Source organism: Solea solea, chromosome 19 (genome assembly GCF_958295425.1).
Source record: "Solea solea chromosome 19, fSolSol10.1, whole genome shotgun sequence".
Classification (NCBI taxonomy): Eukaryota; Metazoa; Chordata; class Actinopteri; order Pleuronectiformes; family Soleidae; genus Solea; species Solea solea.
Window position 1 is genome coordinate 8,141,845 of NC_081152.1, and position 26,086 is coordinate 8,167,930.

At 43.7% G+C, this 26,086-nt stretch overlaps 1 protein-coding gene across 1 annotated transcript; it reads right to left on the reverse strand.

Annotated features, from left to right (window-relative positions):
- Positions 1 to 791: 791 nt before the first annotated feature.
- Positions 792 to 24,637, reverse strand: notch1a (notch receptor 1a). Its single transcript, XM_058616991.1, has 34 exons — positions 24,327 to 24,637; positions 23,105 to 23,186; positions 15,805 to 16,067; positions 15,374 to 15,712; positions 14,336 to 14,458; positions 13,992 to 14,225; positions 13,717 to 13,872; positions 13,439 to 13,624; positions 13,225 to 13,338; positions 12,513 to 12,626; positions 12,165 to 12,398; positions 11,963 to 12,073; positions 10,346 to 10,538; positions 10,097 to 10,242; positions 9,858 to 9,971; positions 9,271 to 9,390; positions 8,628 to 8,780; positions 8,309 to 8,537; positions 8,000 to 8,201; positions 7,735 to 7,888; positions 7,424 to 7,608; positions 7,113 to 7,245; positions 6,722 to 6,979; positions 6,515 to 6,627; positions 5,831 to 6,402; positions 5,295 to 5,735; positions 5,046 to 5,191; positions 4,741 to 4,954; positions 4,554 to 4,638; positions 4,264 to 4,426; positions 3,844 to 4,142; positions 3,605 to 3,752; positions 3,402 to 3,499; positions 792 to 3,286 (listed from the first exon to the last, which is right to left on the reverse strand). The coding sequence occupies exons 1-34, from the start codon at positions 24,382 to 24,384 to the stop codon at positions 2,024 to 2,026; spliced, it is 7,443 nt and encodes a 2,480-aa protein (XP_058472974.1). The 5' UTR covers positions 24,385 to 24,637; the 3' UTR covers positions 792 to 2,023.
- Positions 24,638 to 26,086: the final 1,449 nt, after the last annotated feature.

Sequence of the window (26,086 nt, forward strand, 5' to 3'; positions counted from 1 at the left end):
ATACAGTAAAGAAAGTTAGCCAGCCACTGTCACTTTTAACCACTGCATCCCTAACCCCTGGTGGGACTTGTAGGTGGACCTCAGACTGGACTATAAAAAATATTGATTAAAGTTATCAAGACTATTTTTTTGGAGCCACTGTGTATTCTTTTTTGTTTGTTTGTTTTTTGTTTGTTTTCGTATAATACAGGCAATACAGACTACGCGCACGTAGCTGCAGTTTTAGATTTTAACCACTGGGTGGAGCATTAACCCAGGAAATGCACATGGGTAATCTCCAAGTAATTGGGCAGCAGGTGTGTGAATTGCCAAAGCAACCAATGTTTGTACTGTGCTCAACTGTGTTGATCGGTGGACTTGCTGTAGCAAGGTGAGCAGATGACCCTATGTGTAAATGAATATAGTATATAAGTATATATAAAAGGCTTATTCTGAGGCTACAGAATAATAATAATCTTCTTAAATGTAACAAACTGGAACATAATAATAATAATATTTATTTGTAAACACAACATAAGGCTTCTTTGTCATGACCAAAAGGTGATCAAACTGATTTTGATCAAGATTAATAAAGGAAATATTTATGATGGCACTTGAAATTAGTTGACCAAGATACAGTACATATGTATATAATATTGTGGGCCTCTTGAAATGTCCTTGAAACTACATTCCAAGTTTGACTGCAGCATCTCTTGCTATGTGTGTTTCAAGATTTTGGAATCGTGGGGGAAAAAATTGAATGTGAGGAAGTACACACAGAGAAAGTTAAAATATATTACTAAAGGAAGCAGTTTAAAGCTTGACAGCAGCTTTTTATTGAATCAAGACAATTTTTACAAAACATTTTAACCAGGAAATACTTTGCAAACTACAACTTTGCATGAACATTATTTTGAATTACATCTTCTCTTAAAACATCTTTTATCTCTGCATTAGTTTATAAAACATGACATTTCGACACCTTAAACCACACTCCATTACAAAGTGCAGGTGGTGTTAATAAACGTACAAAGGTCCCCAGTTCTTTCACAAACGACGATCTCCACCTTTTACAGAAAATCTCACAAATACATTGCTTTTCTTTGGAAAAAGAAAAGTCACACTGGCACTATTTTTAAACTGTGGTGAATGTAACATTTCAGCTTTCTACAACAGGTCTGCAGATTCAGCACTCAACAGGTTAAACATGGTAACCATAATCATTGATTTGGGACAGAGTATGAAATAAAGAGACAGTCCGTACATCATAAAGGATCACAAATCAATCAACCATCCCAGACCATTATTAAACAAAAACAGGCCCAGGTTGATTTTAGAGTTGCTTTTCCACTCATGTTGAAAAGCGAGATAAGATAAGAGAAGTTTGTTCTGTGCTTTAAGGTCCCAAATCTCCTATGTCCTTAATTCTCGTACATTTTTGCCAAAAGAGGTCAGTGTAGTAGTCAACATTATTAAAGGTGACACTTATATTATATATATTTATGATCAACATCTAACTCAGTGATAAGACTTAGTGAAATGTGGTTCAGTAACAAAACCTGTGTCACTTCAAAGACAAAAGAGGTTAAAATATAATTAATACTGAAATATTTTAAAATAAACTATAAAAATAAAAAAAATCTGTACAAACATAATGTAACATGATACCATTTGTGAAGACCAAACGCACCACAGAATTAAAATAAATCCAGTGAAAATAGCAACACAAGACACAAATAAATAGCCAGTGTACACATGTAGGAGTCATTTTTCTCATATACACTCCTTTTAAACAGCGTCTAATCTTTCCATACATAACAAAACATAACGAAAAACTTAAAAAGCATAAATATAAAAGCATCTTCTTTATATTCCAGATCAAAAAAAAGCACATAAATAAATACAAAATTACCAAAACTGTTCTTATCGTTAGTATAAAAACTGATATTTTAAAAAGGACCATTCAGTCTTGAGACAGGTTTGTCACTTTCTTTGTTTATATATCGTTTGTCCCACCAAATGTTAATTTCATTTCAACAAGTCTCTACTTAAACTGGTCTGGGATCAAATTCATCTGTGAATGGATACTTGTAGGTGGGCTGGAGATTCCCTCTGACCAATCAGACATGTTGGAATGTGGGGACGAGCTGGACCAGTGGTCAGGGGAGCCAGGGGAGGGAGTAAGAAATGGGTGGTCAGGGACCTGTAGCTGGTGATTAGGTGTGTTGTCCATGGGGCCGGAATAGCTGTGCTGGGAGGGAGGGGTGAGAAACTGGGTGCCAAGGATCTGCGTCTCCTGCGGCATGACAGTGTGGACTGACATGGAGCGGCCTGAAACACTGTTTTGCTGCATGTCGGAGCCGTTTATCTCGATGTTGGGGAAGCTCTGGTTGAGGGACTGGCCCACTGTGGTGGAGTTGGAGTTCTGGTGCTGGAGCTGCCGCGAGTGAGCCTGCTGCATCATGTGCGCAGATGAGTTGAGGTGGCTGGTCTGCAGATTCTGGTAGCCCATGATCTGAGATAGTGTGGCAGTGCTGATGCCATGCAGAGGACCCATCATGTTGTGGGACATGGGGGGTGCTTGCGTGAAGCTTCCTTGCTGGCCCACACCTGGGTGCATCCTGGAAACCCAGTCACACTGGCCTCCTCTGCTTCCAACTATGGACACTGTGCCCTGACTATTGGGGCTGGACACAGGCAGGTGGGAAAGACGAGGTGGGTTTGTGTCAAAGGACATACAGACCATATCCTTACCCATGCTCATCTGGCCCATATGAGAATCTCCATTGCCTTGTAGGTGATTGAGAGACATAGGCGGAGACTGCTGGAAGGGTGATGTCATGGGAGGAGAGGCCACATCTGATAGATAGCCATGCGGTGACTCCAGGGAATCAACTGGGGAAAGAACCGCTGATGTGTCCAGCAAATTATTCTTCCCATCAAGAGACTTTTTCTTTTTCACTCTACTATCCTTGCCACCGTCCTTCCCTCCTTTTCCTGCGGAGTTAATTTTGCGGACCTTCTTGCCAGAAAGTGTAGGCTTGAGGTTGCTAAGGTAGTCATTGGGAGAGCAGAGTGGTGGAGAGAGGGTGGAGGTGCTTAGGGGGCCGTTGTGAAGCCCAGGACTCCGAACCACGTTATACTCGTCCAGGAGGCGGACAATGTCGTGATGCATGCGCTCCTGTGCGATGTCTCTGGGCAGCTGGTCAAGATGGTCGGTAATCTCACGGTTGGCAAAGTGCTCAAGAAGAACCTTGGCAGTCTCATAGCTGCCTTCACGGGCCGCAAGGAAAAGTGGTGTCTCCTCCTAGAAGGCAAAACACAACAGGTCAAAATCAGTTGATATACAAGAAAAACGGCTGTAGCTGTAAGGGTGTAATAACACGTTAAATAGGTTTTTGTTGTCACATCATTTCACATACCTTGTTGTCTTGCATGTCTTTGTTGGCACCATTTTTCAGCAGCACCATGGCAGCTTCTATGTTGTTTACAGCAGCGGCCCAGTGAAGAGCAGATTTACCTGTAGAGAGGGTAAAATGGGAGAGGGTTGATTATCACACCCCAGCACAATGAGGGACCTATAAAGGTGTAATAAGAGATTATAGGTTGATAAAATGGTAGCTACCAGAATCATCTGTGGCGTTGGCATCAGCGTGGCAGTTGATAAGTTCTTCCACCATGCCTTCGACTGCGAGTCGGGCAGACAGAATCAGCGGTGTTGTTCCATCTTGCATGCGAGCATCAAGATCAGTGGCACGGTTTCGGATCAATATCTGCAGGAACAAAGAAACATTTAGCTTTTTTTGCTACTGGACAATCTTAAACAAAGAAAAACAATCCTAAGCTGGAAGGTGTGTGAGTTACCTGGAAGACACCCTGTGCATCTGCAGCCACAGCAGCATGAAGTGGAGTGCGGCCCATGTTGTCTTGAACGTTGGCATCAGCGCTGGACTCCAGGAGGCGTTTGGCAGCATCAGAGCGGGCATAGCGAGCAGCCAAGTGGAGGGCAGTCTCACCCGTGCGGTCAGTCTGGTTGTGAAGATTGGCACCCTGGTAAATAAAGTCAGAGATGATTTCTGCAGAGGGATCTTCTTCCTCTTCACTGTTTCCAGTTTCCAGTCCTCCACCGCTGCAGGAGGCAATCATCAGGGGAGTAAAACCATCTGGAAGAAAAAAAAGCAAGGATTACAATGAGCTCCCATTAATTTCTGCCACTGTTCTTGGCAAATTACAGATACATAATGATAAATGGGCCTATAAACATCTACTAATGTGTGTAAATACCTGGTCCTCTGACATTAACATCCATGCAATCATTCTCTATCTCTCCCTGAGGCGGCGTAGGAGCAATGGATGGAATACGTAGGTCAGCTGCATCCAGATGCTGCTGTGTCCATTTCCTATGGTCAGTGTGGTCACTCAAATCCAACATAGATTGCTCCTCAAACTGAAATACAAACCATTTGTCACATTTGTCAGCACACATGAAAGAGTTGTGAATGGACAGTTTGATAAAGTAATATAGTAGTTATTAGGTTATTAAACCAAAAGGAGAATAAAATTGTTCATCTTACCCTGAAGCGTCTACAGTCTGGATCTTCATCATCCCATTCATTTTGATTGTCATCCATAAGATTGATGTCTGAGTTTTTCATAGGCCTGTAGAAAAGAAGAGGCCGATTAGAAAACTGGTGTGACATTAAAAACTTCTCACACACGTTGCAGGTAGAACTAATTATTCCACCTTCAAAGTATACTTACTTCAGTCCGACAGAATCCTCCCCCAAAGGCTCTCTGCGTTTCTTTTTGCTGGGTTCTGACGCTTTGAATCCCTCTGGAAACCAGAGCTGGCCGTGCTCCCGTCGCCGCTTACGAGACACAAGAACACCCAGGCAGATGAAACCCAAAGCAGCCAACCCCAGGAAGACCACATACATTGGGTATAGCTCTGATGAGGAGGGCGTGGGTCTCACACCTGTAGAGATGGACAAAGTCGCTGTGTGTTACACAGGATTTTTGACTTCATGACCAAAGTTAATGCAGTATATTAACTATAGGTTACATACTTGTGACAGCTTCAATATAAGGAACATTGAGATTCCCACTGGAGGCCAGGGCTCCGAGGAATGCAGCTACATCTGTGGCACTCTGGAAACACTCAGTAGACTGCTGATAACACTGACGGTTGTCAATCTCCAAGTACACCACAGACCTAAAAGCAGAAGCATGTGGAAATGTTAACATTCAGTATAATTCGCTGTAACCTAAATACAAATCACTCCAAATGTGATATGCATTGTTTTCGTGGCACCCACCCTTTGACTTGGACAGGGTCCAGCTCTCTGCGTTTCCGTGGGCTGACCATTGCTGTCATATGATCCTTCACCTGACCCAAAACATTGGCTGGCACGGAAGCCCACTCAGGCCAACCATCTGCAGAGCGCTTCAGCACGTTGTGTTTCACCAGGTCCTGTTCGTTGCCATAGTAGGGGAAGATCATCGGTTCCCCTTTGGCGTCGCGACGGAAGATCACATTGGTGTGGAGGACGCTGCTGAGGTCTCTGAGGAAGGCTGAGGAATGATTTTTAAGTTGTTCAGGGGGAATGTGGACCACCAGAACCAAGTGCCCATCTGCCAGCTTCTCTGGCATGTTGTTAGCACAGTCCAGACCATCCCATTCACATTCTGCATTGTTGCATCCCTGGTCACAGTGGCCATCGGCGTAGTGATCTTTACAGTACTGGTCATACAGTGGGCTGAAAAAGATAGAATGAGACTAAATTAATATTCTGAAATCTCGGCTAAAACCCAAATTAATTCTCATCTTTTACTTGGGTTTTTTTGTACTTACTTGCATTGACCTTCCTGTCCTTGGCAGTCAAAGCCATCATAAAGGCAACCAGGGCTGTTGCACTGGCCGTCACATTTCCCATCATTGAAGTATCTCCAGCACTGCAGAGCAGCAGAGCAGTTTTGCCATGGATCGTCAAAATTCAGCGAGCAGTCTCCTCCGTCCCAGCCGCACGCATGGTTGTTGCAGAGCGAGTCACAGATGTGGTTTCCCGCCCACTCGTCACACTGAGGAATCTCACAGCTCACCTCCACTTCCGGAGGCGGAGTAATGTCCCGACCAAAGCCCCCAATAAATGAATAGTCCAGGATGTGGCACAGCAGGCCGTTAAAATTGCTGGGACAGCTGCACTGGAAGAAAGGAGCGTCTGGTGTGATCTGGCACGTTCCACCATTGTAGCACGGGTTCGAGATGCAGAGGCTCTCAGTGGGCGTCAGGCACTCCGGGCCAGTGAAGGCTGGTGGACACAAGCAGCGTGGGCCGAGGTGACCTGACACACATGTACCTCCGTTCTTGCAATTCAGACTCCCACAGGAACGAGAATCGTACTCACAAGAAGAGCCAGTGAATCCCTAAAGAGACAGACATGGATAGTGGTTACAATCAGTGTACTAAAAGGAAAAAGGGCAGAAAAAGTAATTTCCAAGATGTAAACATCTCAGGAAAACTCATATGTGTACTCACAGGTGGACATTTACAGATGAAACCATGCGGTGTGTTACTGGCAACAGCACATGTGCCTCCATTTCTGCAGGGTCTTCCTTTGCAGCCATCAAACACTTTATCACAACGCTGACCTGGAGAATAAAAGGGAAACATACATGTTTCAAACACACTGTAGATATTTAAACATTGCTTTTGTGTTCTGGACCACTGGATGTGCATCAGTACCTGTGTAGCCAGTACGGCACTCGCAGCGGTAGCTGTTGGTGAGCTGAATGCAGTTGTATGAGCCTCTGGGGTCACATGGATCTGACAAACACTCGTTGACGTCGCCTTCGCAGCGCTCGCCGACGTATCCGGGCGTGCACACACACTGGTAGCCGCCAATGCGGTCCACGCACTTGCCATTGTTGAAACACTTGGGCTCATTGGTCAGTGGGTCAGTGGAGGGGTTGCAGTCGTCCAAATTAATCTCACAGTGGACACCTATTAGAGACAGAAACACAGAGTGAGAGGAAATTCCATACCTGATTTCTGTGGTCATTTATTTTTTTTCCCAATATATATATATATATATATATATATATATGTGAATGCTATACATCAGTATACTGTATACCTTGTGTTCCTCTGGGACAAGAGCATTTGTATGTGTTGATGAGGTCGATGCAGGTGCCTCCATTCTGGCACGGCTGAGACTGACATTCATTGATCTCTTTGGAGCAGTTTACACCATGGTAGCCCGCGACACACTGGCATAGAAAAGGAGACGAGTGAGTAAAGAATATTCATATGACCACTGTTTATTACACAACACATTTTGAGAAACTGAGTGCCAGGGGGCATCTGTATATCTATACATTGCCCACTTCTTAAACCCAATTTAAATAAATCTTACAGTAAGACAGCATAAATTCCTATATTACATACCTCACAACTGTAACCTCCCAGATAATCAGTACAGGTGGCTCCATTCTGGCAAGGATTGGGCGAGCATTCGTCCACTTGCTCCTGGCAGTAGCTCCCAGTGTAGCCGGCCTGGCAGCGGCAGTAATGTGTGTTTCCAGCATCCAAACATTGGCCTGAGTTTCTGCACAGCTGGCCTACCTCCACACCTGAAATCAAAAAGCAAGGAGTTACATAATGAACATATCAATTACATGACTTGCAGGCTCAGCACAGGCAACAGAAGTTAGAAGTGTTAAATATGATGGCAATTCAGTTTGGGCTGGCTATCGTACCTTGCTGTTTGGCTGCTACCTCGCAGGACACACTGGGGATGTCGCAGTAGAGGCCAGTCCATCCAGTCTGGCACTGACAGGTATAAGAGGCTCCCTGCTGCCAGCACGATCCTCCGTTTTTACAGGGGGAAGAGTCACACCAGCGTACAAGATTCTAATAGAGATACGAGAAGAGAAAATACTTAGTTATGCTCCCATAATAAAGTGTATAAACAAGTGCAATGTATAAAGCCAAAACAAAGCAAAGCACAGTTGTTTTACCAACCTGACAATTGATTCCTGTGTAGCCGTGGGGACAGGTGCACTTGTAAGTCCCATAACTGTCAAGACAAGTCCCTCCATTGAGGCATGGTTTGGAGTCACACTCGTTGATATCATATTGGCAGTAGCTGCTGGTGAAGCCAGGGAGACACAGGCAGGTGAAGGCATTGATTCCATCCACACAAGTGCCACCATTGAAGCAGGAGCTGCAGAGGAACACAAGACAAAATAAATGTCAACATATTACTTTGCTCAATTTGGGTTAACACAAGTCAGCCAGGTTTGACTGTTGTCAAGTGTTGTGACATGGTACCTGTCAGTGCAGTCGTTGGTGTTGATCTCACAGTTGATGCCACTGAAACCGGGCGGACAGGTGCATGTGTAGCTGTTGACACAATCTGTGCAGTTGGCTCCATTTCTACAGGGGTTACTCTCGCACTCGTTTATGTCTTGCTCACATCTGCCACCACGGAACCCAGGCAGACAGGTACATGTGAAACTGTTGATGCTGTCGTGGCACAAACCACCATTACTGCAGGGATCTGAAACGCGAGAGGATATAAGTTTAACACTCCTACATTTTAAGGCTTTGGAAATCATGGGAACTTGCAGAGCAGTACATCAGTTCATACTTGGTTTGCAGTCGTCAATGTCAGTCTCACACTTCTGGCCAGAGTAACCTGGCTGGCACTTGCACTGGTAGCCACCCATAGTGTTATGGCAAATAGCTCCGTTGCGACATGGGCCCTTCACACATTCGTTGATATCGATCTCACATGTTTGACCTTAAGATAAAGAAAATAGATGATACAAAATTATTTCCAGGATTTCACAGACTTTATCATTTTGCATGTTTTAACTAAGAAAAATATGATTCTGTATTTTTGTTATTGTGAAATAGCTATAAGTGTGGTTATTACAAGAGAGTGTGATTTCTGCAGTTAAATACATTTTTTATAAAAGGAAAATACTTTTGAATCAATTACATGCTGATACATCACAGCTATATACTGTATGCCACAATCACTATTATTACAGTAATACAGCATTTATACATGGTAGTACTAATAAACCACTGTAACATAAGACATAACTAGATGTTACAGAAAACACCTGTAAATATACGGTAATTTATTGTAATTACAGTATAAAGGGCACTGTTATTATACACAGCCATTTGATGTGAAAGTAATGTAACTAGTAACCAGTAATTTATGTTGAATGTTCAGTCAAATATTTTACACATTTAGATTAGTGGACAGGACATGTGGTTACCTTGCCATCCTTCAGGACAGATGCAGGAGAAGCTCTGGTAGTCTTCAGCCTCCTTACACACACCCCCATTTTTACAGGGTCTGGGGTTGCAGGGTGCCAGCAGGGTCTCACAGTTATCACCTGATGGCACAGAAACGTTTGAAAAACATCAATGTGTGTACTTCCACTTCAACTTAAATCCCCTCTCTGTTTTCCCTCTGAAAAAGTTGTCATTTTTAAGTTCCACTTCCTTATCCATTTCCATGACAACTTTGCCAAACAGGAAGGCCCTTCCTGTTTCCTGCCATTGTGTGATCACAGAAAGGAAACAGAGCCGGGCGGAAGTGGGAATAAAGCTTGGAGCTGGCTCCAGGCTTCCAGCACACATTAGACACTGTGGCATGTTATTCCAAAACACACACACACACACACACTTATCCCTGCAGACAACCAAATCGTTCCGCACAGAGGTACAACAAGCAGATATCCCTATAAGTGGTCACTATTTGATGTTTTCTCAAACAACACATGATTCAAAGAGATAGGGTACGGCAAAAAAACAGGGAACAGACTAATCTGATGAGTGAAAAAGCAGGTGCATGTCATACCAGTGTAAGGCAGCAAGCAGTTGCATTTGTATCCAGCCACATCATCGATGCAGGTGCCCTGGTTGAGGCAGGGGTTGGAGGCACACTCGTTGATGTTAGTTTGGCAGTTAGGTCCTACAGTGGTGGGATTAGAAACCACACTCGGGTTAGATATGGGCCAACAAAGGCACACACACACACACAGTCTCTGTCAGACTCAGTCTGTGAGCAAAAAAAAAAGACGAGAGGTCACAACTGACCGGTGAAGCCAACTCTGCATGTGCAGTGGTATCCGCTGGTCATGTCCTTGCAAGTCCCTCCATTCATGCACGGGTTGGACTCGCACTCGTTGTTATTGATGTCGCAATTTGTTCCGCTCCATCCAGAGTCACAGGTACATTTGTACCTTAAGAAAATGAAGAGACAAGTCAGTGGTGTTTGTTCATTAGTTTGACTTCTAGTGTTTTTTTTTGTTTGTTTTTTTTGCTTAATCATCTCAGTGTGCTCACCCATTGATGAGGTCCTGGCACCGTCCATGGATGCAGGGGTTGCTGCCACACTCGTCCACCTGGGACAAACAGGTGGCGTCATTGTAGCCCTCAGGGCACAAGCAGGTGAACCTGTTGATGCCGTCGACACAGGTGCCGCCATTGTGACAGGGATTAATGGCACACTCGTCGATGTTGATGTTACACATTGATCCTGAAAAGAGAGTAACATGTGGCTTTTTAGGATGTGCAGCAAATACTACTTTTGAAAATGTGACCATTTAACATTTTAAAAATATAAATTATGCTTGTTGGAAACAATTAATATCTGTAAATTGCCATCCTTGAAATAGAATATAGAGATGTTAATATTTTTATTGTGCAATGTGGAAATGCTTTTTAAATACACAGTGAAAACTGAACTAAATCTTGATTTTCAAAAATAAAAAATAGAATCATATTGCAATTGTAATATCTGTCAGAAAAATCCCAATTACAAATTAAGCCCTAATGCGAACTGATTAATATCTACACGGGTCGTTCTGAAATCCCCTCAGATACACCCTCTACTGTGTTGTGGTTTTCTTTCAGCCTTTGTATGCTGCTAGGTGAGGTGCACTGTGTGCCTTTTGGACAATAGATTGAGCTCACACTAAAGACTCCCTCAACATTCAACAGGCAGAAGCTGTAGCAGCTCCAATGTATGCCTAGCCTGGTGGCCCCTGGAGGCCCTTTTGCCTCTCCTCCATTGATTGAATGGGGCCCTGTTGAATAGGCATAAGGAGCTGGATTGGAGAGGGGGAGGTGTTGCACACACCACCCCCCAATGCAGGGAGAAGTAACCTCACCCTGGGCTGTTTACAGGGACAGAAGGCCAGACCCATTTCACACACGGCCAAGTAACAATTAAACCCCCCCTCCTCTGATCCCTTACCCAGCTCCCTCCTCCTCTGTTCCTCATCAATCAGGGAGGGAGGGCCCAACTGCCTGATCTTCAGTTACAATAGTCCTCTGTCCCTCTGTGTCTCAGTCCCGCCGTGCCCTCCACACTCACCCCGTCAGCACAAAAAGATGGACGGGGGAAACAGGAGGGACACACAACAGCCTGCACACACTTGTTCCTCCCTGCCCCACTTTTAACATAATGACAAAGCCACTACCAGTCAGAACCGGCTCGGCTAGGCAATGGAAGGGAGGAGGACATCTTAGTTTTTAGACACAAATCTATCATAGTAGTATTTAGTCTTATACTAGTGCATATACCAGTGTTGTCAAGTGCTAATATAAATGAAGTGAAAATACTTCAGTCTGAGTTTTCGGTGGGATTTATTATGCAGTATGCACATAATATTAATCACATTATTTATGATCAATCACTTTTTTTGAGGTGATCACATTTCCTGACTAGGCATCACAGCCTTTTCAAGTTCCTAACAAAGTAAGCACTTTGTGTGTGTCTTTGCTTGTGTATCAGGTTGGGGGGCTGTGTTCCTTTCTCGACTACCCACACACATCCCACACAGGCAATCTGACACTATTGTTCTGCATGAGTGGACCCGCCAGCCACCTGTCCTCCCTGCCCCTCCCAAAGCTCATGGGACCGTCCCACGGCACCTGTAAACTCCACCTCCTGCTCACCTGTGTAACCCGGCTCACATGCACACTCATAGCCGTTGATTTTGTCAATGCATCGCCCATAGTCACAGGGTTTGCTCTTGCAGTCGTCCAGATTCACCTCGCAGTTAAAACCTGTAGGTTGAAACGAGCAAACAATTGTGTGAGAGGATGTCACTGGAGGATTTTAACAATAGTTAAACATGTAGGAGTTTTAAAGCCTCACCTGCTGTGCCTTTAGGGCAGGAACAGATATAAGTGTTCTCCCGGTCCTGGCAGGTACCGCCATTCTTGCAGGGCTGGCTCAGACACTCGTTGATGTTGGTCTCACACAGACGGCCAGTGTAGCCTGGGTGGCAGTGGCAAGTAAAAGAGGCCAAGCCATCCTTACAGGTGCCATAGTGGCAGGGGTCAGAGTAGCATTCATTGATGTCAATCTCACAGTGCTGCCCTGTGTAACCTGCACAATGAACAAAAGTATTTAGGAAGATGATAATCCTCATCTGCTGTGAAACTAGATAATATGCAATATGTAATATGTAAATGCAGAAATGAAAAACACAGTGTGCTTTACCTTCAGCACATTCACAGGTGTACTTGTTGGGACCATCTGTACATTTAGCTCCATTCTTACAGGGAGTGCTGGCACACTCGTCAATGTCCACCTGACACAGATTCCCAGAGAAACCTGCAAGTGGGTTGAACAAAATACACAATTTAACTTAGATTATGCTTTATGTGTGAAATTTCCACATTAAAAAAATCACACACATCATGGCTACAGTGTGCAAGCAAAGCGTAAAAGAGTATAAAACCTAATTTGCATGTGAAGTAGGTCTGCAAGACACGGAAGGTCCTAACGAACCATTCCACAACACTGGCTCCACCCCCGGCTCATACTGTGCAGTGAAATCTTTCTCTCTTTCAAACCCTAACACAATGGCCTCCGGCTTACAGAGTATGGACCAATCCCTGCACCCCGCTAAGCTCAAACACAAACTCCTAAGCCCGCCAAATATGCTAATTGTTCAGCGGTCTGATATGATCTGTCCTGGTCGCCCCCACAAAAAGCCATGTTTGACAACATTAGTCGAGGTAAATCATTTACATTCTATGTGGGAACCACGCACATGCTACTCATTGACAGATGCGTTAATGTTTGACTATTTTATAGCTGCTTCTCTGTTCCTATTGTCTGCCCAAAAAGAGATAGAAGGATAAGAATAACTCATTTCTTTTACACCATCAACACCATATTTGTTTTCCAGTCCCTGGTATGTGCTCACCTCTGGGGCACTCGCATTGGAAGGAGTTGATCTTATCGATGCATTTGCCATTGTTGAAACAAGGTTGGGTGGCACACTCATCTGCGTTGATGTGGCAGAACACTCCCTCATATCCTGAAAGTTACACAGCCATTAGTCAAATCATATTTATTTTCTTGGACTCAAAAAGTGCTTCAGAAGCTAAAATTGGCAGTGCATGTTTTTCAACAAATACCTGGCATGCAGATGCAATGGAACCCGCCAATCTGATCCAGACAGGTGGCATCGTTATGGCAAGGGTTAGACATGCACTCATTGACGTCCATCTCACAGCGAGGACCCTCATATCCTTGGAGACACTTGCACTGGAACGAGCCTTTGGTGTTGAGGCAGCGACCACCATGTTCACAAGGGTTGGCACCTAAGATTTAGAAAAGGCAAGATCATAAATCACACGTGTCGTAATTTATGTATAACAACTATAAAGGAGTGGGATTGGCTTATAAAAGTTACCGAGGGAGCACTCATCAATGTCCAGGTTGCAGGCTGACCCAGTGTAACCTGGGGGGCAGGTGCAGATTGCCTTGCCATTGACCGGATTGGTATCACAGTTGGAGCCCTTCTGACACGGGTTGCTAATGCAGGCGTCATCAAGGTGGCACAGCAAACCTGTGAGACACACAAAATAGCAATACATATCCATGTTAAAAAGGATCATCGCATTTAAGCACTTGAAATTGACAGTCGTAGTATTTGTGGTAAAGGCAGGATTTCTGCAGGATTCATACCTGTGCGCCCATGAGGACACTCGCAGAAAAATGAAGCTACGCGGTCATGGCAGGTCGCACCGTGATAACAAGCCGCACTGGCACAGTCATCGATGTTTTCGCTGCAGTCGTCGCCAGTCCAACCGTTAACACAGACGCAGTGATAGCTGCCGTGAGTGTCGTGGCACGTCCCTCCATTCTGACACGCATTGGGCATCAACTCACACTCGTCCACATTTTCCGTGCAGTATTGACCTGAAGGAGTTAAACAAGAAAGAATAGAATAAGTGCAATGTTAAGGTTTCTTTCCTTTTCTTCTGTGCTGGTCGCTGTGTATTTTCTTGTCTCTACACAAAAAAGGTCACCTGTGTAATGAGGAGGGCACTGGCAGTTGTAGGTGTTCACACCATCTACACACACACCACCATTCTGGCAGTTGTGGCCTGGACAGTCATCGATGTTGTGCTCACAATGTTGACCCGTGAAGCCTAAACAGATAGAGAAGACAAAGAAATGTAAGAAAGCTCTTGTGACATTTGCTTTTAGTTAAAGATTAAGATCTTCCTCTTGATTTCACACTGCACTTAAGTGTGCAATAACAGTTTTATGTCCTTCTATACCCTTGTGGCAGATTGTTTAATTGTCCTGTAGTTAAGAGTGCAGTGTGTCTCTTCTTTAAACATCAAAGGATTCAGTGGGTGTTTTAGAGCAATGATAGTCTGATTATCTATCAACCCGCAGCTCTGCAGGTGCCTGTGCAGCTTCGCTATCTAAACGCATTCCAGCACGGACACCCACGAGAGATACACAGCATGGCTTAAACTTTAACACACAACATCACTTTGTCCCCTATTCATCTGCATATCTAAACAATCCTCTCTGTGCAAGTCAGGAACACAAAATGAGACAATAGCACAGCTTAAAAAATGCTGCATTTTTTTGAAAAAGAGTGCTGAATTTTTCATTTTTCACAATAGTGCACTGGCTACAGGAACCAAATAAAAAGATAACAATTATCTTTTCTGTTTTGGGCTGAAACATTTAAAAAAAACAAAAAACAACAATATTGTCTGTGACTTTATTGCAAGGGTGTGTATGTCTATACAATTATCTGTATTTTTATCTGTGTGATGTTTTGTGGGTGTTGGTGATTATCAGAAGGAAACGTCTGTGCGACTGCTTCCTGTCTGTGGAGGTTGGCAGAGAGGGTGAGAAGTGGGGGTGCTCAATCCACCCAATCAGATTTTACTACAACAACAGACCCGGGTTTTTTAGGTCAACTGATGTAATAGGAAAACAAAAGTGACTGCTTATGTTGCCCCACTAATCAGATGCAACTCCATATGGCAAGTTGACTACTATTGTTCTGTTTCATTATGTGTAGATGAATGTTCATGTTATACCTGGCAGGCAGCTACAGTCATAGATGGTGTCTCCCTTCTGGACACAGGTGCCTCCGTTCAGGCATGGTGAGGGGCTGCATGGCATGTACCGGGTCTCACAGTGTTTACCGGAGTACTCTGTAGGGCATCGGCAGTGGTACGAACCCACTTCATTCACACACATGCCACCATTAAGACAGGGAGAGGGAGCCTGAGCGCACTCGTTGATGTCTTGCTTGCACGTTTGACCGTGAAAAGCAGGCGGGCATGTGCAGATGTAGGTGGAATCAAATGCTGAGCACTGGCCACCGTTTGCACACGGATTGGAAGCACACGGGTTAGCAAGCTGGCATGTTTTACCTGAGAAGCAACACAGCAAAAAAGTATTGTTAATAACTGTGAAAGAAAGAAGCAAAACAATAGGGGGCAAAGGGCATATTAAGTTTGCATACCTGACCACCCAGGTGGGCAGCGGCAGCGGTAGGCAGCCAGGGTAATGAGGTCACATGTTCCTCCATTGCGACAGGGAGAGCTCATGCAGGCATGGTTGCTGGGGGTCAGGCACAGTCGGTCGGTGAAACCCAGGCGACACACGCAGCGGAAATCAAATGTGTTACCATGGGAAACCGGGCGACATTCGCCACCGTTGCGGCAAGGTGAAGGGCTGCAGGGACTTGGGTACTGGCACCGGCTGCCTACGAAGTCACTGGGACACCTGGGAATAGAGAGAGAGAGGAGGGGCGTTATGATTAGAAGAGTATAATCTTTTTTTGTTTAAATCATGGGAACAATTTTCTTAACAAAAGGGGGAATGAGGGAGGGTGGGGGTTTTTCCCGCCCAGCAAAGTCCCTCTGCTGCAGGACAGGGACAGCGTGTTGTTCTAGTGTGTCTCTCTAGATTAGAGTCCCTGAAAACCCTGAAAACACATTCTGCTGGGACAACAGATGCCACAAAATAACCCAGCGTTCCCATCTACCTTTTGCCCCCACGCTGTCCATACTCATCCTGAATGATTGTGGAGATCAAGGAGACTGTGCCAACTCTGGTTGTCCTATATGAATCTCTGCTTTCAAGCCCTAAGCCCCTGGGTGCTTCTCTCCCATCCACACCAAAGGCAGAATAGAAGCTGCTTCAGTCACACACTGTAGCTCAAAATGGCTACTTATGACAAGTGAAGACTCAAAAACTCTGGACAAAAGATGGACTTTTTTTTTTAAATATGAAAGTGGATGTGACCAAAGAGACAAATCAAGAGGATTTCACATATCTTGAATTCTAATATTACCACGTCGCTCACACATTGTTTAGTATGCAACTTGTACCAAGCAGCAAAGTCCTATGTGCCATGTGCAGGAGCATTTAAAGTCCGCAAAAAGGTGTTTATGTTTGAATTGGGGCTTGAATGAGAGTGTGTCGTTGTGCATGTGAGCATGGAGTGTTTATGTGTAACGAAGGGCATCTGTTGGCCTCCTAGTATCTCCACAGGGAGCAGGTGCGCATGTTAATGAAGGCAGCTGTTGGACAGGACTCCTCCCCGTCCCCCTCCTCCTTTCTCCTACTCTCCCCTTATCCCTCCCACCCTCCCCTCTGTCCCCATGTCAGATGGGGGTGCTGACAAGCCAACCTCTCCTCTAGGGAAATAAAGAACCCATGTGAAGTCAGCTGTTGCAACTTCTGTCTCTTTACCCCCCCAACCCAAAATCTACCATCACACTTACTCGTGATTCCGTGATTCTTTTTTACCTATTTCTCCTTTAATTTCCCCTATTCTGCACAGTCCATGTCTCTACTCTGCTCCCCTGTCTCAGCTTTTCACATGTTTCTCTCCACTGTGGACCTTTTTACAGCTCGCAGCAGTTTGCTTTTTACAGCGTTCCCCATTTGTCACACGGGACTGCTGAAAACTCCCCTGTTGACTTAGTTAGGTGAGAGCAAATCATGGAGTTTTTAACAGTCCCATGTGCACCACACAAATCCCAGACAGTTGCATTTGGCAGAAGACTGTAAAGCGATGGGGGGGTTTGCTTTGAAGTTCTGGAGTATTCAGTGTTTTGGTATAAAATCCTCACACTGTTATTTATGTAAGGCCTCATGAAACTGATATGTTCCTCATTGTCTGTGTGTGTGTGTGTACTTATGTATGTATTTGAGGACCAAAAGATATATAAACCATATGAAGTTAAGATTTGGTTTTCAGGAGTTAGGGTTTGATCAAAAGTTAGACATTTAGTCATGATGGTTGTTAAATGAGTTAGAGGCTAAGGAGTGCATCATGTCTATGTGTATCCTCACTGCGATGAAGTGTGTGTGTGTCCGTCTAACTGTAATGGATCCTCTATCCTCTTTGTCCTAAAGTCAGTCCAGTCTGAGATAAAGATCCACCCACATGCTGCAAAAGTCAGCCGCACACACCACGGCAACAGGTCTCTCCCAGCGAAGCAATGTCCCCTCAGGCCGGAGCAGATGCTTCCCCCGACCCCTGACCCCCCAAACACTTTTGTGACTGTGGGATGGCCTCTTTGCCTTCTCTCTCCCCTCTGTCCTCTCTCCCCACTGGGCCTGATCTGCCATCTGCCACTCTGAGGGTGACTTTATCCTCAGACACAAAACCAGCCCCAGTGAGTGGTGAAAATGCCACTGCTGGGGAAAATTATATGTAAATAATTGCCGGCCGTGTACATTAGTCATATCTATAACAGCTTTATATTATTGTTGTTGTTGTTTCACTTCATTTGGCTTATGAAAGTATCACATGCTCTGTCCTGTTTACACTCTCCTCAACTCTCACCCCCCCAACCTTTTTTTTCTCTTTAAATGGCCATTTGTCTCTGTCTGTTTCTCTTCATTCATTTTGTCTTTTTGGCTTAAGTTCCCTTGAATGTGTCTAATAATTAGCCAAGGTCTGACCTCTGGTGTCCACATCTGTTAGAGAGACTGGAAACAGTACGACAAAGTATTATGGATGAAATGAGAAATGTGCACTTTCAGAAAAAGGGCTATGAACTCAACACACCACAATAAACAACCTGCACTTTAGCAGTTTAAAACAGCAGCACAGAGTCAATGCTGTAAATAAAGCAATGTACAGCAGCAACATATTCAGTAGCATATGAGAATACAACAAAGCTTATTTATTATTGAGAGAAATCCTGTAAGATTCTCCCAATTACTGCCAGTTATATCATTTAGCCACTTCCAACAATCTACGAGAGAAATGTGGCAAAGCATTCACCTCCTTTCTACAATACATTGTAAAGAAGTAAAATAGTTTTGAATGTACATTAATGCTATAACATAAACCATTCTGAAAACAAGCTATTTTCTGTTACTCTCTTTAAGGAGTGACATTTTAAGATTTATGAGGGTTGCTCACCCTGACAGGAACCAAGAACCTGATGACTGATGACTGTGATCCCCAGGGTTATAACTGTCCACGGTGTCTGTGTGTAACTGACTGATACACCTCCATCTACTGATGCAGGGTTGATTTCACTTACTCTCCAGACACTTTGGAGATGTCCCAACTCACACTCTAACAAAGACAAGGAGCCAGTTTCCACTAGACTTCTAATGATGTTATGACATTTGTAAATGATGGTCCTATTTAGAGGAAAACAGATTGACAGCTGGTGTCATTCAGTTAGTGTCTGGTTGCACAGGTGACTTCTGTGAACTTCTGCTTTTATAAACTAACATGGCACTGGTCAAATTTTGACTCTTAAGACTTTTTTGGCCATTTCTGATTTGCAGTCTATGTTATGAGTGAAAACAGCTTCAGTGACCCTAGCCTAGAGTCCATGACTGAGGTGTTCACGTAACATGTGACCACAACACCAAAACTGAACAGGACAGTTATACAATATATATTCATTTATAATATGGCAGCATACCTGTCCTAGGTGATGAAACTTCCATTCACGCATGCAATTAAAACATAGATTAAAAAAAAAAACTATATCCGAGCATGTAACCCCTTGGTGCCCTGTAGAGTAACTCTGACCTGCCAGAAGAGATGGTGTTTCTACATTTTCCAGTCAGTGCTGTGCATGTGAACGTTCAGCACCCACTAGAGCCAAATAGCCTCTTATCTGTTTGCTCTGACAGCGCAGCTTTGATCGTCCCACTCTGAGGACCTCCAGACTCCTATAGGATCCAGAACCACTGCTTTTGACAGTGTGCTATTCTGAGGCCATGTCAACACTAAATGTTGGTCCATGTACTAAATAATTCCTTAGTAGTTGAACCACGATGCTTTTAGAAGCACTGAACTTGTTTATATATGGTGTAAATAAGAATGCACTTTCATCTGAAGTGTCCCATCAACCTGATTGACTGCTGAATCAGCAGGGCCTGGCATCTAGGGAATGGGTCCAACCAGGGGAGTGGCAGCCTGAGCTTAAAGCCCAATAAAAGGCTAACACCAGCAGGAACACTTGACCCGGCCATGCACTGGTAGCTCCTGATTCACATAAACCCGCGCGTAGCAAAGCCCTAACAGAGACCTGCCTGGTAATCCTATAGGAGGACAAATGACGACCAACATTCCCTAAGGGAGAGTGGAACATCTTCCTAGTGCTACTGGATTCACTCTTGACTGTCTTTGTGTCCTTTTATTATCAATACGCAGCACTGGGCAGCTCTGTGTACGATCAGGGAGGACTTGTCACTGGGACCATATCAGAATTGCATGTTCATTTTCTATCTCCTGTCTATTTCTGTCGCACTTCTTGCAGTATTTGAGACATGCAGCGAGTCAGTTGAGACGTTTTCGGAGTTTATTATTAACACCTCACCTCGGACCAAAACAGTGTCTAGTTCAGCAGAGCAGCATTAACAGTCAGCCAGCAATGCAGAGCCGGGGTTGGAGGGCGACGACCTTTCACCCTCTCCATGCCCTCATTACTGCAGCACAGACTAAATTTGACTCAAACGATGCTCAAAGATGACTACATGAGGAACAGGAAGCCCCAGGCCTGCGGATAACCCCTTGTTTCACAGAATCACAACCGAGTGCTTCTCCATTTCAGAGGCTCGATGTTGTTCCTGTGTATCACCACAAACTTAAGCACACTTGCTGAGTCTAGACAAGATTTCCCACAGAATTTTTCTGAAATGAATTACACTCTGTGGAGAGAGTGAGCAAGTTTCATGGAGTAAATGATATATTAAATTTGAATAACTTTCCTTAACACATTTTGGAGATTTGGGCTTGGATCACATAAACACTATTGTAATCTAAGTGTAGAACTTATACATGATATAATATGGATTTCTTTAACTGGAACATGTCAGGTATAGATTTAGGACTAAAAAGAGTAAGAGAACTGAAAAAGGTTAGCTGGTGAAGCCAATCAGTTAGTTATAATGGACAAACATTGCACATGTATAAGGTAGTAGTTCAATTAAAACATGTCAATTAATAATGAAAGTAATTTATTAGTTTGGCAAGATAGCAATAATTGCTATCTTAGTTAAGTTATTTAAGTTGGTTTTATGACCTTAGTGTATCAGCATGTTAAATACAAAATGCCCATGTTTTATTTCATAAGACTGTGCTTTATTCAAAGACTTGGATACAAACTGCAATCATAACACCCTCTATGCAGTAAGTCAATCAGACTTACACCTTTGTCCTTCCTGTTATCAAATTTCTGTCTTTGAAAACAGATCCGTGCAACAGAGCTACCACAGAACAAAAGCTCAGTCAAATCAAACGCAAGAGATTAAAACCCAACCGTTAAATAAAGACAACACAAGCCACGTCCTATTTTAGGGATCATTCCTGTATTGTAAGGGTTTGATTTAAATCGGGGTATTTTTTTTCATCACCAGGAAGGACAAAAAACATGTTTCCCATAGAAAAGGCAAAGGAATATCAGTTTCATAATCCCAGTGAACCCCTTCATTAGACATGTGATTTACCACAGTTTATACCAAGTCAATATTCTCTCTGCCAGCATGTGATTTAACTCTCTATTCTCACACTCTCACACGGGAACTGTGCTAAAAGAGGATTTGAAATTCTTACCACTAAAAACTGTGTCACCGTATGCTTGCAGACGAGAACAAAAACCACAACACTCAACATGACTCACTGGTAAATTCAAGGGCTGCATACAAGAGTTCCAAGCATCTTGGCATTTAAACCTGATGAGATCAATTTACCCCGGAGGACTTTCCATCCGTGTCAAACAACACACCAATCACAGGGAATTTGCCAGTTAATGCGGCACAAAATCTACCCCCACCACCCAACCCCCCACTAGGGACGCTATACTCTGACCCAGGAGCGGTGACACTGAGTTTCCCAGTGTGCCCCGTGACTGCTGGCTGCTGGATTTGGCAGGGATGAATGATTAATGAGTGGAAAAGCAAGGAAGAGGAAGAGAGAGTGCGGCTGGATGAAGTGATGCTCTTATCCTGTCTGTTTTTAATTGGACCAAGCAGAGATAGAGACCACAATCATAGCTTTGTGGAGGAGGGAGACTTTCTATGTGCACACGTGCAGAGCTCTGGATGTGTGCGTGTGTGTGTGTGGAGTGTGCAGATTAGATATTGTTAATTGGTGGCTGTGGGCCAGTAGCATGGGCTCTTCAATAGTTTCCCCTTGTCCCCGCCGACCAGAGAAGCATCCCTCATGACCACACGCCCTGAGGGTAAACCAGGCCACCCGTGAGCTTCTTCACAGATGTGCCACAACATTTGGAACTTGCAAACCCTTTTCAATGACACTTGTCCTTTTTTGTTGCAGACAAGGATTCGAGGCCTGAATCAGCGAGCGCACAGACTTACATTCAGGTCATCTAATGGGAATATGTCAGCATATTAAATGTCTCGTCCACAAACTGTTGACATCAATCCAATCTACAGAAAGAGCCCACAATCTGCCCCTCTGTCTGTCCCCACTTGTTTGCTTTCAAATTTCTGCACTTTATTCCAATTAATCTCACTCTCTCGACGTCCAATCCAATTACATTTCGGAGCCATCTGGCTTTCTAATGGAGATCACAAACCAGTAGGGTGGGGGGGGTGGAGTTGGGAGGGTGTGGGTCCATTGAGAAGGAGGGGTATTTTTAAGGTTAGTGGGGGTTGTGGTAGTGGTGTGGTGTGTGTGCTGTGGTGTTTGGGGTGGCTGTGGCATGATGGGAAGCCCCACTCAGATTAGTCACGCAGCATTATTCTGACTGCAGGACAATGGGCGACGGGCGGCGGGCGAGCCCCAGCTGTCGCCCATGAAAGAGCCAAAAAACAAGATTTAAGACTGGACGCATCCTCTCACTTTGCTGGCGAAGGGGTCTTGCATTCATTAACGGGCCTAGATTGGAAGGGGGGGTGGGCTTTTGTGCAGCCATCCCTCTCTCACCTCTCCTGCACTCTGGAATTGCACTCTCTTTTCATTTCTTCACTTCTTAAACTCTTTTCTTCCCTCTTTGGGGGAATGTGTGCGGCCCCGCGGAGCTATGTGACTCTTCGAGGGGTACATGAACGCACCAGTCCGGAGAAAACTCAAGGGCCTCCTCTGGTTGCTGGGCATGGGGCCCGCTCAAAGGCTGGAATGAAAGGGGGGAATATGTGGCCCCATTTCTTTGCAACCAAAAAGCCCTTTCAAGTACCCAAAATTACAGTGCAGCACATTTCTAAAAAACCAAGGATCCAACACAACAAGACAACATGAAATGTTAATGAGAGGCTGTTGATGTTGTTTGCAGTGAAACATCTGTCACAGCACAAGTTGCTGCTTTGTTACTTACTTGCACTCTCCATTTCCATTCGAGGTGGGTTCACATCGTCCTCCATTCAGGCACGACTCAGTGGGCACGGAGCATTTTAGACCTGTGGAGTGCACGAGAAAATATTAGAATTCATATTTGACCCAAAGTGAGCTCGTATAGTGTTTCCACAGTCTGTGCTGTTGAATGAGCTGTGAGGGATTAACACGGATTAGGCAGAGTCTCAATTATTCATCAGTCAGATTTTGTTTTTAAATGTAACTTTTATTCAGAGGAATGTAATATTTCATGCACACACGCGTTAGTGTATCGTGGTGCTTTAATTGATTTGTTACACAGTGGCCCGTGGGGATTTCGGTAGAAGCCTGTCGTGGACAGCGGTGAGGCCAGAGCGCGTGGTGCGTGGCTTGGAGGAGCGCACGCTCTTTTTTCTTTTTCTTTTGCGGGGGAAAGCGCAGCAGCTGCGGGGCTCAGATGCGGAACAAAAGAAACCAGAGTCCAGCACGAGCCATAAAACACTCTCCTTGGGGCATTGTTTACCGGCAGACGGGAATAACAGCGCCTCCTCCACCCCCCACTCACCCCCACCGCCACTCGCCCCCTCCACCCGGCACTCACAACACTCTCCCACACATGCAGACAAAAGGTGCCCCATCCCTTTCCTCCCCCAGCGTCCCCCGGCCCCAACACACGCACCGACTTCCATTATCTGCCGTGTTATTTAAAACCGGTTCTCCGAACAATTTAAAAAGAGGTAATTCAGCAGCCTAACACTAAAACTCACTGTGCTTTGGTTGGATTTAACTATAGTAAAAGAGAGGAAACAATTAGGAGAAGAAGTGAAGCATATAGATTTTAAATGTAGTTTTGTTTTTAAAAACTTTTTGCATTAAAGATATCATGTGGTATAGCATGTGGTTTGTCTGTGCAGACAAAAATAAATGAAGTGGTAAATCAGTCAGCAGTCCTTTGGCTCCTGCACTTGAAGATAATTCACACGAAACTCAAAAAGTCACTCCAACTGGCAGTCAGAGGGATTTAGTGGGATTAATATATGGTGTCTAATCTTAATCTCACTCTTACATGATTCTTAAACAATTAAACCAGCACTGATCATATGTAAATATAGGCTAATTGTAATATGCATGTACTAATTGCTCACTAACTTTTCAACAACAAAAAAGAAGAAGAAAAGTCTGCAGGGACAAAATCAAAACAAAAACAAACACAACTTTGAGTTTACCTTGTGTGAAGACGACTGCGGTGATCAGAAATGTCAGTTTCACAAAGAAACGATACATTCCTCCTCTTCTGCTTCACAAACGTCGTTGAATCCCACGTAGGGTTCTCATAGATCCTCACTTTGGTTTACTCCAGGTGTTGACTTGAAAATAAATATCCCTTCTTTGCAGGAGAAGTTAAATCCGACAGCGAGAGGAGACAGAGGGGGTGAAGAAAGGGTGCGGAATTATTTCTTTTTTTTAGAAAAAGTCTCCAGTCATCGAGAGGAGTCACTTGTTAGATGTTAACCTGCTGCTTTCCGAGTTCTCAATGAAATCTAGAGGCAACTCTACAAGTTCCTCCCACTGCTCTCCCCCTGCACCCATCCACGCCCCCCCCACCCCGTCGCTCTCTCTCTCTCGCTCTCTCTGTCTGTCTCTCTCTCTCTCGCTCTCTCTGTCTGTCTGTCTCTCTCTCTCCTCATGCTCAGAGAATCGGTGCAGCCTGCCTTTGTTTGTGTTTTAATTAACACATTTACTCACGTTTCTTGTGTTCCTTTTTTGAAGCTCTTGACAAAATAAAAGTGTAAACTTTCAAAGGAACTAAACTCCTATCCTATAATATGATATTGTACACTAAAAATGATTTCCAGGATTTTACAGGCTTTGGCTGTGACGACGCACACTCCAAAACGGCACGTGTGTTTAATTGCGACTAATTACTGTAGGTGTGGCCTTTTTTATATACAGTTTAATACAGTAATCATGCACGGAAATACTACTTAAACACAGTTCTTTAAAGGTACAGTAAAATGCAGCATATATACAGGAAAATACAGCGAAATAAAGAAAACAAATGTGTCCGTGTATAGTTATTTGCCATAAAAGTACACAATAATCCACTGTGAAAGTACAGTATCACAATTTACTTCAGATATACATATACATGGTAGCTTTGCTGTGAAGGTGACACTTCTTTTTATACACATCATTTCACTGCATTCTCTTTTTGCATTGTATAGTATGATTATGTTTATATGTGTAAAAAGCTATGGAATATAAATAGTTATGTCCCTACAACAGGGAAATATAATTTTTACTTCCTTTATCTGTTAGCTCTACTATTGCTTTTACATATTATGTGTTCATAAAATGGGATACAATATAATTCCTAACTTATCCACCAACAGACGGGATATGTACATGAAATCATAGTGTTGTTCCCTTCTCTTTGATTATCCACGTTTGCGTTATTATTTTGTTGTTGTCGGTTATTTCATTTATATCATTTTCATGTTTGTAATAAACTACTACTACTACTCTATATAAATGACTTGGGTCTATCCTGACAAACTTAAATGTAACACAGTCCAATAATACTGTACTTTTTTTTCCACTTTAGACTACTTTAAATACTCTTCCTTCACGTTATTAATTATACATTTGTAATTTTACATTGTTCACATTTTACTGGGATATTTTTGCATTGTAGTATGGCTATGTTTATATGGGGTAATGTGCCAAGCTATAAATAGTTTTGTCACTGCTGGAATATTATGTTAAAAGAAAAAAAAGAAAAAAGAAAATTATGACTAAAAAAAGCCAGTTCAGATTCTCACTCCTCGTGTATCGGCTGTAAATTCTGCCTCCAAGCCACATACAAATAATAACATTTTCAGTTCCTGTTACATCATCATCATCACACTTACTCTTTAGATCACATTTAGAATCAATTTCTTCCAGCTTTGCTTCAGATTTCTCGAAAGTTCCAGTTTCACTAGAA

Excerpts from the sequence above, each read along its gene's own strand:
- notch1a (XM_058616991.1), bottom strand. The coding sequence starts at position 24,384 with ATGTATCGTTTCTTTGTGAAACTGACATTTCTGATCACCGCAGTCGTC. Across the intron at positions 13,625-13,716 it reads CATTGATGAGTGCTCCCTCG|GTGCCAACCCTTGTGAACAT; the intron begins GTAACTTTTATA and ends TCTAAATCTTAG. Across the intron at positions 4,143-4,263 it reads TGTTAATGTCAGAGGACCAG|ATGGTTTTACTCCCCTGATG; the intron begins GTATTTACACAC and ends TTTTTCTTCCAG.